This window comes from Tachypleus tridentatus, chromosome 2 (assembly GCF_004210375.1).
Source record: "Tachypleus tridentatus isolate NWPU-2018 chromosome 2, ASM421037v1, whole genome shotgun sequence".
NCBI classification, from domain to species: domain Eukaryota; kingdom Metazoa; phylum Arthropoda; class Merostomata; order Xiphosura; family Limulidae; genus Tachypleus; species Tachypleus tridentatus.
The window spans coordinates 136,184,305-136,203,385 of NC_134826.1; the positions used below are offsets into that span (position 1 = coordinate 136,184,305).

At 33.8% G+C, this 19,081-nt stretch overlaps 2 protein-coding genes across 2 annotated transcripts in view; both read right to left on the bottom strand.

Moving 5' to 3' along the window:
- The window catches only part of LOC143245613 (uncharacterized), a 14,557-nt gene extending 14,420 nt beyond the window's left edge, over positions 1-137 (bottom strand). Inside the window, exon 1 of the mRNA XM_076491968.1 lies at positions 130-137. Coding sequence (XP_076348083.1) covers positions 130-137 — 8 coding nt within the window. The remainder of the gene's footprint in view (positions 1-129) is intronic.
- A 6,812-nt stretch (positions 138-6,949) lies between these two features.
- On the bottom strand, positions 6,950-18,090 carry LOC143245200 (single-stranded DNA-binding protein 3-like). Its single transcript, XM_076491256.1, has 4 exons — positions 17,904-18,090; positions 17,451-17,523; positions 11,630-11,691; positions 6,950-7,809 (listed from the first exon to the last, which is right to left on the bottom strand). Exons 1-4 carry the CDS (start codon positions 17,957-17,959, stop codon positions 7,665-7,667), a joined length of 336 nt encoding a protein of 111 aa, XP_076347371.1. The 5' UTR covers positions 17,960-18,090; the 3' UTR covers positions 6,950-7,664.
- Between the last annotated feature and the right edge of the window lie 991 nt (positions 18,091-19,081).

Below are 19,081 nucleotides of genomic sequence, written 5' to 3' on the forward strand. Positions count from 1 at the left end.
CAACACTCGGCTGTTACCACTAAACGAAAGTGTTTATCGTTGGTCTTAACGTAACTGGGGAACAAGACCCATGTTCTTCGTTTGGGGACGACTTTTAATTACTAAGGTCTGCCTTCTGACGAAACTCACGCTGTCATATTCCTTCTTTCGTGACTTCTCCGACGTTTCGTCCCACGGAGTTTCTTAATATTATGATCAAATGTTTAGCCTTATGTTTGGCGTCAATCTTTTAATCTAGCAAAATTAATCTGACCACATGACTCTTCGGACACAGAAGCCCAGTAGCTGTCGAAAAAATAACAAAGTACTGTACCGTTTTGTTCAGTTCTTTTGCGCTAATACGGTGATCCTGTAGGCTCACTTCCCGCAAAACTATTATCCTTCTTACTAGTTTCGATCTACCCCCACACCCTTTGTATATGTCACTGTCGTAGTTACTTAAATAACTGACCATGGTATAGAAGCTTTCGAAACAGTATTCTACTGTAGCGTCCACTAACGTAAGCCCTAACTATGATTATCACAGTTAGCTGACTTTTAGGTTATATGTTACAGTCGCGTATTTCACGTTCCAATTATAATATGCGTATTAATTGAATTAACTTTTATTTCAACTGTATATATTTTTTTATTAAAACTAGAAAATGTGCTTACAAAGTTCACGTGGTTACACTTTGATTTTGCTGATCAGTCCTGATTCATTGCAGTGTAAACTGTGACCAAATTTATTTGTCTGGTTGGTTTGGTTTGTTTTTAATTTCGCGCAAAGCTGCACGAGGGCTAACTGCGCAAGCCGTCCCTAATTTAGCAGTGTAAGACGAGAGGTAGGGCAGCTAGTCGTCACCACCCACCGCTAACTCTTGGAATACTCATTTACCAACGAATAGTGGGATTGACCGTCACATTATAAAGCCCCCACGGCTAGAAAGGCGAGCATGTTTGGTGTGACGGGGATTGGAAATCTGAAACACTGAACCCTTCATCGATTCTAGATATAGTGATACTTTATCCTACGGACACAACTACGATCTGTTATCACATTAACCTAAGGATATGTATAGTATGTATAGGCAACTTTGATCTGTAACCACACTAAAAATATACTGTTGTTCGTAATACATAAGCCTAAAGATACAGGCAACTGTGATCTGTAATCACACTAAAAATATACTGTTGTTCGTAATACATTAGCCTAAAGATACAGGCAACTGTGATCTGTAATCACACTAAAAGTATACTGTTGTTCGTACTACATTAGCCTAAGGATATAAACAACTGTGATCTGTAATCACACTACAAATATACTGTTTTTCATAGTACATTAGCCTAAGAATATAGACAAGTGTGATTTTAAATCAAACTTCAACGCTATTGTTGTTTCTTGTATTGCATTGTGGGAGGGGAAAGTGTGATCTAATATTAATAAGAAAACAGAGTAAATTTATTTAAAAACACGTTTTAAAGTGTTCACGGTAAAATTTCCCTATTTCATCGTTTATACTTTATCATTAGTATTACGTATACAAGAAAGTATGGCTTGCTAACTACAAATTCAGAGTCGATTGAAGCTATTACTACGTTTTACACACAAATTTAGAATTGTACTAATAAATCCCCCTCACATACACACCTCTTGACAGATTTTATAAGACAGTCGGTCAAACATTAAACATAACACAGTTCAAAAGTAGATATAACTCCCACCAGCCCAGAAGTTTATAGTTGTTAGATCTAATATTCGGATAGGTTAGCTTTAAACGATTTCTGCCACATTAGTTATCATGGTAAGTTACTGCTGCCAAAGAGAGGGCAGAAAGTATGCCAAAAACTCCTTTATTTAACATAATAATTAAAAAGAGAACCTCACTTCAATGGCCAGAATTTCCTTTAACATAGTAATTAAACAGACAATCTCACTTCAATGGTCATCAATTCCTTTAACATAGTAATTAAAAAGAGAACCTCACTTCTATGGCCAGCATTTCCTTTAACATAGTAATTAAACAGACAATCTCACTTCAATGGTCTTCAATTCCTTTAACATAGTAATTAAAAAGAGAACCTCACTTCTATGGCCATCATTTCCTTTAACATAGTAATTAAAAAGAGAACCTCACTTCTATGGCCATCATTTCCTTTAACATAGTAATTAAACAGACAATCTCACTTCAATGGTCATCAATTCCTTTAACATAGTAATTAAAAAGAGAACCTCACTTCTATGGCCAGAATTTCCTTTAACATAGTAATTAAACAGACAATCTCACTTCAATGGTCATCAATTCCTTTAACATAGTAATTAAAAAGAGAACCTCACTTCTATGGCCAGAATTTCCTTTAACATAGTAATTAAACAGACAATCTCACTTCAATGGTCATCAATTCCTTTAACATAGTAATTAAAAAGAGAACCTCACTTCTATGGCCATCATTTCCTTAATCACAGTAATTAAAAAGAGAACCTCACTTCAATGGCCAGCATTTCCTTTAACATAGTAATTAAACAGACAATCTCACTTCAATGGCCATCATTTCCTTAATCACAGTAATTAAAAAGAGAACCTCACTTCAATGGCCATCATTTCCTTTAACACAGTAATTGAAAAGAGAACCTCACTTCAATGGCCATCATTTCCTTTAACATAGTAATTAAAAAGATAACCTCACTTCAATGGCCATCATTTCCTTTAACATAGTAATTAAAAAGAGAACCTCACTTCAATGGCCAGCATTTCCTTTATCTTATACAGTACTTAACAAAGAACCCCTTCATTACGTATCATTTTACCACAAATATAAATTCGAACGTTGAATTTCCAAATGTTAAATCACTCACTAGGTAATAGAACCAAGATTGGGTCAGATTATACATTTCTTTAGGTGATAATCAAGAGTTTCTAAAAAAAACACAAGTTCATATCGAAGTTATTAAGGTAATTATTCAGTACAGTACGTTTTATATCAAGAAGGGTTATGAGAAAATGTATTAGACAGTGGTTATAGAATGCCTTTTTAAGAACAACTTTTGGGTTAACAGTGTCATCTCGTTTGACTTGTTATTTTAACGTGCTCATCAACTGCTCAGAGGCAGATGGTATAAGTAAGCAGCGGCATTTGCAATTTCCGGAGAAAATCCACAAAAGACAGATATGGTTATTACTTCTTTGTTGTCAATCTGCTGATCTCGAAAAAAAAAAAACTGCGTAAAACGCACGTGTCAAGTTATTGTATATAAGTTAGGACAACTCAATACAAACCCACTATCTTGACTTTATATAGGTTTCAGGACTAACTTTATTAGAAGTGTGAGAGGCAGTTGACAGTACCTTAGTGGTTTTAATCTTGTAACTCGAGGAATGTCGTTTTTACGTCGCACCAATGGATAAAGAATCGAATCTTGGAAGGTCTAGCGGCTGTGTTGCTTTAAAAGAAACTAAGCGACATGCAAAGAATATGGTATTTTATCTTCAAAGTTAAAATAACAAGAAGTACAGTGAACTCTCTGCTTTTGAAAGATATCGTGTAGGCGACATAACACGATACCACATCTTTGCGACTAGCTGCCATTTTGACAGTAAGCTTTTACTGGTTGCCTGCTTATTAACCTTTAAACGGCGGACACCATCAAATGATGCTGCTACCTACACCATTCCCGCTGTTTAAGGGTTAAACAGCTGTTAGTTTGTCTGCAGCCGGTCTTTCTAACAATAAACGAATAAAACAGAGCATTAAAATGGTCATTATCTTAACGACCGACTAAAACAAAATTCAATTGGTCGTTATCTCAAGAACCAAATAAAACACAGCATTCACTTGGCCGTTGTCTTAAAAACAACTCGCACTGCAGTATTTGTTTGTTTTTTTGAATTTCGTTCAATTCCACACGAGGGCTATCTGCGTTAACCGTCCCTAATTGAGCAGTGTAAGACTAAAGGGAAAGCAGCTAGTCATCACCACTCACAGCCAATCTTGGGTTACTCTTTTACCAACGAAAAAGGATTAGGATTGACCGAACATTATAACGTCTCCATGGCTGAAAGGACGAGCATGTTTGGTGTGACGGAGATTCGAACCGCGACTCGTTTTAAGATTCGTGCGCCCTCCCCAACAGCCATGCTAGGCCTCGCACTGCAGTGAGAAAATGACACAATTTAATTGGTTAAACTTTTCCACTTTGCATTTTCAAAATTAGCACAATCATAAATATTACTTAATTAACACTTATTAACCTATCCCTGGCTTCCCAAACGAACTTACTTTTTTTTTTATAGAGTTTCAATGTCTCACCATTGACTGCACCATTAAACATTACAAGCATATTAATTACGCATATGACTGACTGAAAAAGATGAGGTGTCTGTGTATGTAAATTTCACAATTTCGCGTGTATCTATAAAAAATTATTTATAGCATTCATTTACACGATTAACAAAACAAAAACGGCGATCATAATTATTTCTCAAGAGATTTTAGAAAGATAAGACATACAATTGTCTCTGAATAAAGAAATAAAAACTGCCGTTTTATACTGAATCTCAAGATTCTATCTTAAATTTTGCCTTAGGTTGTAGTTAAAATGCTTTCTTACGTGGTATGTTGTGACGAATAGTGTATCACGGTCATCAAAAATACACTTCAATGGTATTGGGTCCTGGCGCAAAGCTACACGAGAGCTATCTGCGCTAGCCGTCCGTAATTTAGCAGTGTAAGACTAGAGTGAAGGCAGCTTGTCATCACCACTTACCCCAACTCTTGTGTTACTCTTTTACCAACGAATAATAGAATTAAACGTCACATTATAACGCCCTCACGGCTGAAAGGGCTAGCATGTTTTGTGTGATGGGGATTCGAACCCGTGACTCTCGGATTACGAGTCGAACGCCACAACTTCCTGGCCATGCCAGGCCATCGCTGAGAAGGGAGACAAATGAATATCTTCGTGACGGAAAACGATGAAGAAACGGGAAAATCGTGACCTCTATTGCAAATATACATGAACGCAGAATAAAAATTTCGCAATGTCGGGGGCTACACATCGCATAATTAAAAAGCTTATCCAGTATCATATATCATACATATAAAAGCAAGAGTTCCATTATTGTATAAAGTTGATCACCTGGTCCTAGAACATAACTTGCACACTGCTAACTTCTGATAAAGAAAGACATAATGTAGAGAGACTTTAGTATAAAATTAATTTCCAGTGTATTACATTTATGTCTGTGATTTACACTAAAACCGGAAATGAAGGGCGTCGCACGAAAATCTTTGAGGATGAGAATATAAAAGGGCCTTCTACACTTGCAATCGTTTTGAAAGAAAATCTACCTCTTCTTTTTTCTTAATGTAACCTAACGCAAAACGTACTGTTAAAACTTTTAACTTAATACATTAAGTTGTGAAGACAGTTTTTATTTGTAATGATTATTTGTTCTACAGATGAAATTTAAAATAATAAGTCTTTCTCTGTTCATCGCAACACATCAAATGATATCTATATCCTAAAGGCAGTGATATTTCAACAGAAAAAGACCAGCGGATCAATTTTGAACTGCATTTTAGAATAAAAAAAATGTTCATAGAAAACATTTAAAGCTGTTTTAATAAGAATAATCTAATTACAAATGCTTAAAAACAAGTTTTTATTTATTTCACACCAAGAAGGGTTGTGAAAGGCTAGTTTGCACTCTCTCCAGGTTTTCGTGCTTAGATCTTCCTGTGTCCAGTGTCTGTGTTGATGACAGATTTCATCAACTTATTATTAAGTAAGGCAGTACTTACAAATAGGAATAGACAAGGTTTTCAAATAATTCGCACGTCGAAGGATCGCCCTATTAAATTTATATGCGAGAAAACGACCATTCAAATTATTGTTTACGATGTACTATGCACATTTGTACTTAATAATAAACTAAAACAGGTCGCTAACATTTCCGGTGTAACAGTTGAAAAAATTTTCTAAAATAGCAACTTCATCGTCTATTACTTACCTACCTATTTGATCACGTCAGCGGGGCTAGCGCCTAGACGGATTGGGCTATCGCTACGATATTATCATGCTCATACTTAAATGTTTTTTAAACGCAAGTCAGCCCAACGAATGACGTTACACAACGACAACTTCTAAAGGTAACGTTTACACTTTATACATGGTATAACATTAAAAAATATGAATTTTAAAATGAAGTAGAGATCCTGCTTGAGGCCCGCATGGCTAGGTGGGTTAAGGCGTTCGTCTCGTAATCCGAGGGTCGCGGGTTCAATCCCCGTCGCACCAAACATGCTCGCCCCTTTTAGCCGTGGGGACGTTATAATGTAACGGTCAATACCACTATTCGTTGGTAAAAGAGTAGCCCAAGAGTTGGTGGTGATGACTGGCTGCCTTCCCTCTAGTCTTACACTGTTAACTTAGGGACGGCTAGCGCAGATAGACCTTGAGTAGCTTTGCGCGAAATTCAAAAAACAAATATACAAACAAACGTATCCTGCTTAGAAAGTAATGAAAAAAGAATTTATACCTAAGGTCAAAATAGCGATTACATTTTATAGGTTTGTAATCGTAATTTTAATTCTTGCGAAAGTTAGAGCTATCGGAAATGGCGCTAGACTGAAAGTTTATAGACGTTGTATTCATTTGTTGTGAGATATAAAATTGAACAAATAAATAGGAAAAAATTAAAATTTTGTTTTTGGAATTTCGCGCAAAAATACACGAGGGCTATCTGCGCTAGCAGTCCCTACTTTAGCAGTTTAAGGCTACAGGGAAGGCAGCTAGTCACCACCACTCACCGCCAACTCTTGAGCTACTATTTTACCAATGAATAGTGGGATTATCCGTTACATTATAACGCCCCCACAGCTGAAAGGGCATGTTTAGTACGACGGGGATTCGAACCCGCGTTTCTCAGATTACGAGTCGAACGCCTTAACCCACCTGGCCATGCCGGGCCCATTGGTGTATTAAGAGATTACTGGAAGCCATTAATGTTTGGACAATGCCATCTGCAGTCAGGGTTATGGTGTTATTTTTTCACATCGCGTTTTGAGCCCTTATAAACAAACTATATTACCATGGTAATCTTGCATTGTATGTTACGTTTTTTTGTCATGCAAGCCAAATCTCATGAAGGAAGCCTGTTGCAGGAAACCTGCATCCTTGTTTGATCGTAATGTCATTCGACTCGCCTCTCTTACTATTTTAAAACTAAAATACGTTTATGGTAATTGTTACGAAGATCTAAACAGACGTTACTTATTTAAAAGAAGAAAAATTAATTGTTCGTTAAAACTACAAGTTATTACATGATTTCACACTTGCGTCAAAATTACGTTTTAAGTCACATAATTTGGCCTGTGGTTTGTCAGCTATGTCTTCTGCCCAGAAGATTATTTTGCGCTATAAGGGTAAAAGATATATATCACAAGTGTTATCTGATTGCAAATATGTCTTTAAAAAACCCACAAAAACATGTGATCTAGTTTTGTTACAGTTGCCACATCAAAGATACCAAACTCGTAATATGGTTCAGCTTACTTGTACGTGAAATAGTCAATTAGATATTAATAATCTCAAGGATGTTGTTCGTGAAACCCCAGGAAATCTCATGACTTAGCCATTTGATGCAATCTTGCTGACTGAGCCACTCAAGGTGTTCAACCACTTCCTAAGCACTCAGCATAAAGTGCTCAAAATAACACAGATAAGGGAATGTGACTTTACTTACATAGTCATGAAATGCTTTGGCTTCACTAGAATGTTCACAGGTGTCTCTCCTCTCAGGAGCCATGCAATATAAATCCCAAAATACACTAAAAAGGAAGGGTAATATATTTGTAAAGCAAAACAAGAGAAACACTTAACAATACAAATATTTTGTTACTTTTCAATATTTCCCAGCAAAGCAGCAACAATAACAAACTTTTAACAATAGGAAACAAACAAGAACTGTGGAGAAAAATCCTTAAACAGTGACAGTTTATAAGTAACACATACATCAAAAACTCAAGTTACTTACACCTTTCGAGTACAACGTCCAAAATATTCCTAATAGGATAACTTCCACAATTAACCAATAAACTTTATGAGACTATTAATAGCTAGTGTTGAATCAAATACTACTGCAATCAATGGAAGTTGCTATTTTATGAGACTGTTTTAACTTTACTGCTAATCTTCATTGACAAAAATCATTGTTTTGAAAATGTCCTGGTGAAAATCCATTGAAAGATATTTTAACTGTAACATGGAATATTATTTCCAACATCTTGCCTCTCCGAGTCAAATATTTTTGGCTGAACAGTTAAAGAAGTTCAAACATTTCCTTGGCAGTTAAAGTAATGCATCAAAATACCCAAAACATATTTTGAAAAAACGGAGTAGCAAGTTTATCATTTCTCACCAAGTATAAAAATTATTTATCACCAAACTTGCTCTTATACATTTGTTTTTTTATCCCTTTGTTCATCTGTAATAAAACTCAATTTTCTTAGTACTGAACTAACTAACTGGCTGACAGTGACAGTTTACTAACTTACATGTATAAATTATTCATTAGCTGTATAACTTAAAATAACTCTGTACTTTCCAAACAGATTCATTTAACTTCTCTTGTGTAACTACTATTTCATGTATTGCTCAAAATGTTTCATAACCTTTCAAGATAGTTCCAGATATTAAGGCCAAGCCAATCAAATTATCTTTAACTTCCTTCTGGTGATACATTAAATTTCTAGAAATGTCTAGGTTTTAAAAATAACCTACAACATTACCACCTTCCTTCAATTATTTTAAAGAACATACAATTAACTAATGCAGAGAGAATGTTTAGGCACCAATGGTGGTGCTGGTTATGGACAATTCTTCTGCAGATAAATGAATTTCCACCACAGAAGGTGTTTGTGTTACACACTTAAATTAACACACTTTCACATGCTTTTCAAAGTTAATCAACTGTCTAAAGGTGATGAATTACCAGTGTTGTTTTTAGGTTCTATAATTTAAGGGGCCTGACTTGTACCACTTCGAATCAAAATTAATGGAATAGAGAAAATTTCAAAGAAACCCTTGCGACATTGTTTTTTACATTAGCTCTACAAGCAAGAGTAGAGGTCAAGCTGCACATGTTAAAGTCTTGGACAAATTTCCACTCAACATGGTATTAGAAATTTAACGTCACAATTATCAACACCTCATGTTACCCTACACTGCCAATTTCACAACAGTTAATGTCAGAGATAATGAAAAGCAGAATACATTCATTCAAGAAATTCAACAGGTTATGTTTCTACAATGTGCAAACTGCATTAAAAGAAACTATACTTAACCTGCACAAGAGTACAACTTTGACTTCTCACAGCCTGAGTTAAACTGACTTCACTAATTCACACATATGTATTTAGCATAAATGCTTTATTAATGTATCTAACTTTTTTTGTGAACAACAGATTTGTACTGTGTACTAAAAGCTTACCATGTTTTACAAAACTAATGAAAATACACCTAGTAAATGAGGAATTACCATCAAGGTTACCTGTCTGACATACGGTGGGTCCAATGGAACAATAAATTGCACACTAGTTTAAAAAATATTAACAAGGTAGAACAATTATATCTCGTTGATGGAACAGGACTGCACTAATACTCTTCCGCTTGGTACTTCCATATTTACCAAGTTATTATTACAATTATACAACAACTTTCTGAAGTGAAATCTTATATAATCTGTGTAGATGTGGCACGTTAGACACGTGCAAACCTATTGTGCTGAAATACATATATTGATGATGGGTGCAAAATTAATACATTGCTTTAATATCACAAGCAGTAATTTGGAAGTTTTTTATCGTTATATTTGTACAGTAATTTTCTGTACATTTTATTATTTGTGAATAAAATAAGTCATACCACAACTATTCTTATCCTTCATTTACGTGTTGTTTTTAAATTGGCTCAAAATAATGAACCATAAAGAACCCAAAGAAATATAAAAATGGCTATGCAAGCCCCTACAACCAGTAGAGCTAACATCTCAGTGCTCACTACAGTGGCAAAGCACTCTCATGCACCAGACACTAATATTTTAGTGTTCACTATGGTGGCAAAGCACGCTCATGCACTAGAAACTAACATCTCAGTGCTCACTATGGTGGCAAAGCACTCTCATGCACCAGACGCTAGCATCTCGGTGCTCACTATGGTGGCAAAGCACTCTAATGCAACAGACAAATTTCTATCCTTTTTTTGGAGCTTCAACAGTTCATGTTAACAGTTCTCTGAGTGGTCAACAGTGAAATAAATGTAGCCTTTTTTCACAACATAAATCAGAGCATCAGAAATTCATTTGGTAAAAAAAATGCCTGCTTGTAGAAACCTGTATCTGATAGGTCAGAATTCAAAATGTACTTTTTCTAGGGGACACACATTTAAAACATACAAGATACCCCCGATCCCATGCTCTCAAAACAATAATGGATGTCTTCTGAGAATCCACGTGAACATCCCAAACACACTAAGTCCATTGGACGTATCTGCACATGATACAACATGAACTTCTGTTTATATTTACTTGCAGTTTAGACGAAATGACAACTTGACTTGGATGTGATGTTAGATGATTTGCCTTACTAGATCCATAATTTATCGGTATCCAATCCACACAAGACAGTTTTTATGCGGTATAGTGGTAAACGTGCATTAACTTTGAAGTATGCAGTTTCCTTGGCAGTTTTCTTTATCTTCTACAAGTTTCGTTGAAAAAGACCATCATTGTCAGAATTACAGAAATGTAAATCATGCTACATACTGCTAATCTACTTTTGAAAAAATAAGCTTTCACTTCTTTACATTAGGAACTTTGAAGAGTCGCAATGAGTAGCCAATCATGGAACAGTCAAAACTGTTTAAAACTAAAAAAGGCTACATGTTTCGTGAAGTGGATGTTCTTACAATTGTGAAATTGAAGAAATTTCAATTGAACAGTCCTGTAATGTAAACATTCCAACATATTATTAGCACAGGACATGAACATACATCAATACTTGTACTACTTTTTGCTACTGTGAATAATAAGATTCCTGCTACTGAGAACAATATAAAAAAAAACATCTGAAACGTTATTTATATAGCCTTTTATGGCTAGTAGTCATAAAACAATGATCATTCCTATTGGTAGACAATAACTGGATCTACAATCATCAAATATTTCAAAATAATACATTTAAAGTGCATCACAAAATGACTTGTAAGACAAAAATGAGGCATGTTACCACACAACAACATGCTATGTAAAATATGGAAATATCATTTTTGTCTCTCTGATTCAGTTTGTTGTTTCAATGTTACTAAACTTACTATTTTAACTCTTTTACTTTCTTCAATTCATAAGAAATATATTAATTTTAAGTTGAAATTTCAATGAATTACCTTATTATCCAATTATAACATAGGCCTAAAATTTAGGTTATTACTTTCAATAAATTACTGACAGCTGTACCATCTTGAAGTTTACTTATAAATCAGGTTAAATACTTGATAATTGCTTACATGCAGCTTGTGCAGAAATGTACCTGAGTGTGTGTCTTTCATTTGTGTAAGCAACACAAAAAACAAAATTAATAACAGAAAGCTTACCACCACCATGAGTGAAGAAATCCTGGTGGTTCTCCTAATGTAATATTTTTCTCCCATCTTATCTATACAGAAAAAATATAGCTCTATTAAAATAATTCAAACTATTAATGACACTGATAATATGCCTATTAATTTAACTATCTCCTAATTCATAGTTAATGAAAAATTGACACGATAACTAAGTCAACGCTTTTCTGTCTGCATTCTGGATTAATCATACCAATATCTAATTTATAGATACATAAAAAAACACACACTACTACTACTAAGTCTATTCCTTCCACTAATAACTTTCTTCAGATAAATTAAGAACATACTCCTAAGTAACATACTTGTTATATGGTACTAAATTAGTGAAATATAATAGTATGTACTATTTGCATCCAGTGTGAAACATCTCATTTGTGGGTGTTGAAGAATAATCGTCTATTTCATGTACGTGTACACGTCTATAGCCTCAGTGATAGAAAATGGTGTATTTGTATGTCATTTCTCTCACATGTTGTTTTTTATCTATCATTTAAGTATTCCCATACACAAATCTCCCAGTCTTCTAAAAACTATGTATTTCTGTATGCAAAACTGTCTTTTCTCCTTTTCTCTTCTTTGTTTTGCAAACAAAGTGTTTCCTTATAGATTATCTATCTATTTTATGAACCATGTATTTCAGTTTACAGTTTTGTTTTGCAAACAAAGTGTTTCCTTATAGATTACCTATCTATTTTATGAACCATGTATTTCAGTTTACAGTTTTGTTTTGCAAACAAAGTGTTTCCTTATAGATTATCTATCTATTTTATGAACCATGTATTTCAGTTTACAAACTGCCAAGCCTTCTAAAACCCAATTACACAGGTAAGGGTCAAAGTACACATTCCACAATTTTTACAGAGTGCCATTCCACGTAGTATTATGTATTTGATATCAGTTACCAACTGTTCATCTGACCCTACACTGCTGATTGAGTGAAAGTTCATGGTGTAAGATAGTAAATACAAGATATAATGTACAGAAATACTGGAAAGGAGTCCTAATATGTATTTTGAAGGTTCTAGAACATTATATAAAAGCAATTATGCAAATTGTACAACTTACAAAAGCCAATACATGCTGATCACATCAACATAACAACACCATCTAGCTTACTGACTTGGCATAGTCTTAGCTAAATTGCCCTCAATTTAGAGACATATTTTTAATTATGAATATTTTTGCTATGTTTAATTTATATTTACAACAGACTTGTGCATTTTATTAAAAGCTAGCTACATTTTATGTAGATACACTTAATTCATTCAAAATTACAGTAAACATCTCTTCTCTAGTATCAGGTTAATCCAGTGTCCCAACCCCATGCACATGCAGTTAAACTTTGTTAATTCACTCCAAGATTATTTGTAATCACCCATTTGTTCATTGGTGAAAATTCACAACAAAAAATTAATATATTTTGCTTTTAAATATTTTTCAGGTGCACTATTAAGATGTGTTTTTTGAAAAAAATAGCAGATGAAGTTAACCATAATGGCAGGGATATTCAGCATGTTAAACAGAATCTTTCACAACAAAAACAAAGTACTCTGCACACGCAGACACTTTGAAGTAATGAAATATAGTCTCATCGACTGAAATGTCTGGAAATAATAGTTTGTTTGTTTTTTTCTCTTTACAGGTTGACTGGATATACTGCTGCCAGATGGTCTACAATATAAGTTGATTGTTCAGTTAAATCTGCCAACAGAATTTCAAATACATGTTAATTAAAAGACGTTACGTCATCTCTACCTTCCTCTGTGATTACAAGGTCAGCAACTCACCCTAGCTAGCCCAAGCGATCAGCAATCCTAACAAACTAGCCAAGTCTTTAAATGAGGTTTATAATGCATATTAGAGCCTCCTAAGTCCAAATTTAATGCAAGATTGTCCATGATAACTTTATACTAAAATGTATTACTCAATACATCACATTTGAGATTTTGAGAGTATACATGTGTGTGTTTGTGTGCATATACACGAATAAATAAATATTTGTGTTCTACATCACAATGCGTATCACTCTATATCTGTACACAATGCTATGGAGACCTACAACAGTGTCATAACTGCTGGATAATAACATTATCACACTTCTGGAAAAGAATAAACAACACTGTGATGAGCCTGCACAAGAGAAAGCAGAAACTTGGATCATATAAGATCAAGTGCTTAAACTATTTTGATAAAAACAACAACTCTTCTCTTCATATGCTTGACATATTGTGGAACAGTTTTTGATTCTATGAGTAGAAGTTCAGACAACTCACGGCTCATCTGAACTGAAAAACATAAATCAGAACACTGTGACCTGCTTAGCATTCACATAGACTGTCAAGCAGTTATTCCCATAGCCTTTCCAATTGCATACAATATTTTATAATAATTGAGGCCAAAAGTGACTTCAAACCATGTTGTCCTATTAGAGGCAAAATGTTGGACAACCCGTGTGTGCTAATTACAACTACTGGCCAATTTTGAAAACAGATTTGTAACAACTGAGGAAGAACATGCTAGTATTGTTATTAAAAAACAGGAGAATAAGGACGTTGGGCTGAGAAGTCATCCTACCCAACACAATCTATGAACGCTACGTACAATATCACACTACAATGATATTACAACCAGGGTATAAATTGGCCAGAAATGCACTCCAGAACCCACCGAATCTATACAAAAGCAGTAAAATCAAGAGACTGAACAATTCACAACTCAGTTCTCTGTTCTAGTTAGTAACAATTTGTGGGTTTCGATACACAAACTACATGTGGTTCTGAATAATTTTTGACAGGAAGTACAAAACTCATTATTTTTGCAACTTGCAATATAGTCCCACCCACTCACACAATTTACTCTCTTAAAAGTAGGAATACAAAGAAAATAGTTCCAGAAAAGTGGTTGTGTGTAAAAAACAACAGTTCTAATGTAGCAATAAATAAAGGATTACCACAGAGAAAGCTGTTAGAAGGATACCCTCTTTACAGTTTCCTATTATCATTTGATACAGTAACTTTTTTTAACAGTAAGACGTATCCATTCACTTAGATCCCCAACAAAAAGCTGTTTGGCAAAACCTTTCAAAATGAGTTTAAATGTGTGTAATTTCCTTATAAGATACATTCAAACACTAAAGATTACCAATAAAAAAAAAAAAGCTGCCTTTCACATTCACACTAACAATATCTAAATAAATTCAACTAACATATATCATAAAAGAGTACAAGTGATTACTGATGTAATACTGTCAACAGGACAGTAGTGTGTCTGTGGATTAATCTAGGTCTGCAGTTCCACATAGCATCTACAACAAGCAAACTCCTTCCTTCTTCTAACTCTTCATTTCTAACCTTTCAAACAGACCTTCTCTGGAAAACATATTTTAAACTAACAAATTTCATGCATGGTTTATGTCACATCCAGCTTAAAAAACTAATAAATTACACACTTGAAGCATGTAACCTCTAGTTCTAAGCCTAAAAAATTACACATTTGAACCATATCACCTCTAGTTCTAAACCTAACAAATTACACACTTGAAATATGGCACCTACAGTTCTTCAGCGTTTGAGGAAAACACTGATTTTTTTTTATTTTTCATTATACACTTGTGGAATGACTTGTCAGATGATACCATTGTGCCATTAATTACAATTAGGTGTAAAAATGAGTGAATAAGGATATGGGTGTAAAATAATATATCTAGCTTTAGCCAATGTTTTTCCTTTATTTTTGTGGGTAAGGGGCAATTTTCAATGGGTCTCACAGTTCTCTGTCATCTTGTTTTTTCTTATGTCCCTCAAGTATATAAAACTCATCTCAAATATTGCATTTCAAAAAACCATATATTACGACTAGAATTTCTATTGTGCACTCCTGAAACTATGACAATATTACAAACTTGTTTGTTGTTTTATAGCTTGGTAAGCATTTATAGTTTCACGTAAGTTACGCAATTTATTTTCACCAATTTCCCATTTAATAATGTTGGATATAGAGAGCGTGGTGCATGAGAAAATATATTTTTTGTTTGTTCATTTGGATGTCTGAGTGTTGCAAACGAGATGGTTAAACTGAATGCTATTCTATACAAGGCACACAAGCTTCCTTCTCTTACTCCAACGATAAATCTTACAGTTCTGTTGGCTCGTTTGGTTACATGTTTAAATACGTATTCAAGTGATTTGGGCTTTGATTAACATTTAAATCTCGGTATCCCCGAGTATACCCGAAAAGTTTTATTCCATAGCTTTGGGCCAATACAATACTTTTTCAGCGCTCAGACAGCATAAAAAGAAATTTAAATCAGTTATATATTTTTTCTTTTACGTTTTTTTGCCTCCTGAAAGAGGGCTGTATTAGACCAAAACCTAAAAACTGGATATAATTTTTTTTTTGTTTCTCTCATTAAAATAAAATTGATTTATAAATAATTTCTACAGAAAACATACTCTTCAGAACTCTCACTAGAGTAATTTTTAAAAATCAAAATAGCATGGAACTTCCTCTGTTTTCAATTATGAAGCCAACTTTCTGTACATTGTTCATCAACCCGATAAGAATCAATTTACTGGATTATTGTGAAATTTCTTTGGTAATCAGACAACAACTGCGTATAGGATCTCAAATAAAGGATTACCTTCGCAGGTGGTCATTTTACACGTGTTAAAAGCCCTTTTGGCTGAACAAAACCACCAAAAATTAACAGATCTCTGAAAACTAAAACTTTCATACGAAATATTTCTTGAATGTAAACAAGAGCATCCTCGTGAACTGAAGTCCTGAACCTTGAAGTTAATAATTCAAAGTTATTCATTCAACAGACAGTCAATTTGTATTCTCTTTTCAACAAAATGTTCACCTTATGTGGCGATATTTCTTATCAACATACAAGTTATAAGTGATAAACATATGCAACAGCGATTGTATTTCTTATTGTTTGTTTCCATGGTGATTTGATATTTGTTTCTTTACTTTTGAAGCAGGTGTAAACACGTGCTTTATTCTAAAAAAAATGCGCACGTGTATTTTGAAATTCATTTAGTTATAACATTTTTTTTCAACAACGGCGATTACTCACAACTACATGTAATAATTAAAAACGCTAAAATATTTATCATGACTGTATTATATCTTGTAGCTCAAAGGGTATTCTGCAAGTCTGCCAAATTATTAATTGTTTCAGATTTTTAAATCTTCTAAAAAATTGTTTAATTACTTAACAAACTTTATGTAAAAAAAAAAGTTACACAAACTATTCTCTACATTACTGTGAGTTGTCGGACCCCCAACGGGTCAGGCAACAATGGACCAAATAATGTAAACTATTTTCTCTGTGGGACTCTTGTAAGTAAAGTTGTCGAAACAACTAAAGCAGTTATTTAACAAAAAATAAGATATTAAACCAAACATACCAGATTATACTATTACAACATAATTAACAACAGTGCTTCCTTAAAAATACACAAACTAAAAGTGTCACCAAACCAGACAACTACTGATAAAAAAAAAAACATTTAACATTTTCAATAAAAGAAAAATATAGTAATAATTTCTGAATATCCACCAAAATATTTCAAAATTATTCGATCTAGATACTAAAAAAGACAAACCAAACAGATTTAGACAAACATTTCTTCTGCATCTTAATCTGAAACAAACGCATGCATTTAAATCCAACAACAAACGCTCACTTAACAATTTACGGTTACAATAAATATGTACGTAAATTACTGACAAACTTACGACAACTGTAAACATATACGTTTTGTTTACAAAAGTTACGACTTACTTCTGAAAGAAAAGTCTGTGCTGCTTTCTGGGCTCCTACGTGTAGTAAATACTCGTAGACATAAAGGGCTAGTCTGGAAGATAAATAAAATGTACCAGAAAAAAACAAAAAACATAAATATTACAAGTACCCCTTCTACATTTTAATGGAATCTACCTCTAGCTATTTGCCCTCGATCCAGCGATGTGATACATTGGTATATATTCACTCATTTTTATTTTACCGATAATTTGAAATACATACACGCAAATAATTCGCAATTTTCATCTTCAACTTATATATTAATCATTCATTCCACAATAATTAAATTTAATGGGTTTTTTACTTGTACTCGCTTCGATGCAAGGTCAAATCCTCGAACAGTAAAATTCAAAAAACCATAGTTTACACAAGTTACACCTTTTATCCATTGTAAAAGCACTTAACTGAAGGCTTGAAACACACAATACTAACTTTTCTCGCGCCTGATTATCAGACGGTACCGTTGCGCCTTTTCCCTTCGCGTACATGCTGTGTGGTTGAACTGTCACACACTTGTCAAGACATTCACAATGATTTTAGTCCTTGTTACCATAGAAACAACACTTCATCTGTCAGAGACATGAATGTGATTGGGTTCATTGCTGTCTGTGCTCCGAGTTCGCCCTCAAGTACTCATTACGTCATCCGCGAGTTTAATTGAGAGACCTCATTGGTGGCACCGCAGTGCGCCAAGAACGTAGATCCTCCCTGAGATATTTACCAATAAATACTATTTTGAAAGAACCTAAATTATCCATTACCTAAAAGACTAAAAACAAATATTTTAAATAAACTGTTTCTCCACTGCCTTTGAAAAAGTTTCTTTTTAAATAATTAAAAAAGCATCTTCAATGCTAACTTTAAGAGGGAGGTAAACAGTTTATAGAAGAGCGGTAAAATCCTGGTACGAGAAGTAAAGAGCAAAAGAAAAAGAAAAAAATACGTTTTCTTTATTTTAACTAAGTTTTTTCTTTGATCAATTACTGAAACATTAGGAAATATACAAAATATTATAAAAATAGCTGTTAATTTTAATATCTTCAAACTGAATTCAAATAAATTTCCATTACGTTATGTATAAAACGCACAACACATGGTCTAAATTTCACAAAATATACACAATTATTATTATACGCAAAGGCTTAGGTTTCAAGTGAAGAATCGCTACGTACGTGTACAAGTGCATTAAAATTGTTTTAAAAATTACATTTAACTTACTGTTTAATAATCGTAAATACTCAACAAACCCTATATAATAATAATTGTTTCACTCGATTCATTACCTTATATCGTTGTTGTAGAGTTAATATATTGTTTACCTAAATGATATACAAATACTAATTCTTAAATGTCTTCAACACACTCGAATCTTTGCACAGCTTGTTTACGCCACCTAGAGCAGATCTAAAGTAGAACTGTAATATAAAAAGTAAAAGGGATCTCACTTACATGCGTTATTCTTTGTATGATTATTGTAATTAGCCTATCGCTAATAGCAAAAGTTTTTAGTTTTATAACTGAGTTCAACCGCCCCCAAAAAGCATTTAGGTCCATAAAATTACTGGAGAACAAAGCCAGTTTAATTATTGTTATTTCTAGACTATTTTTAT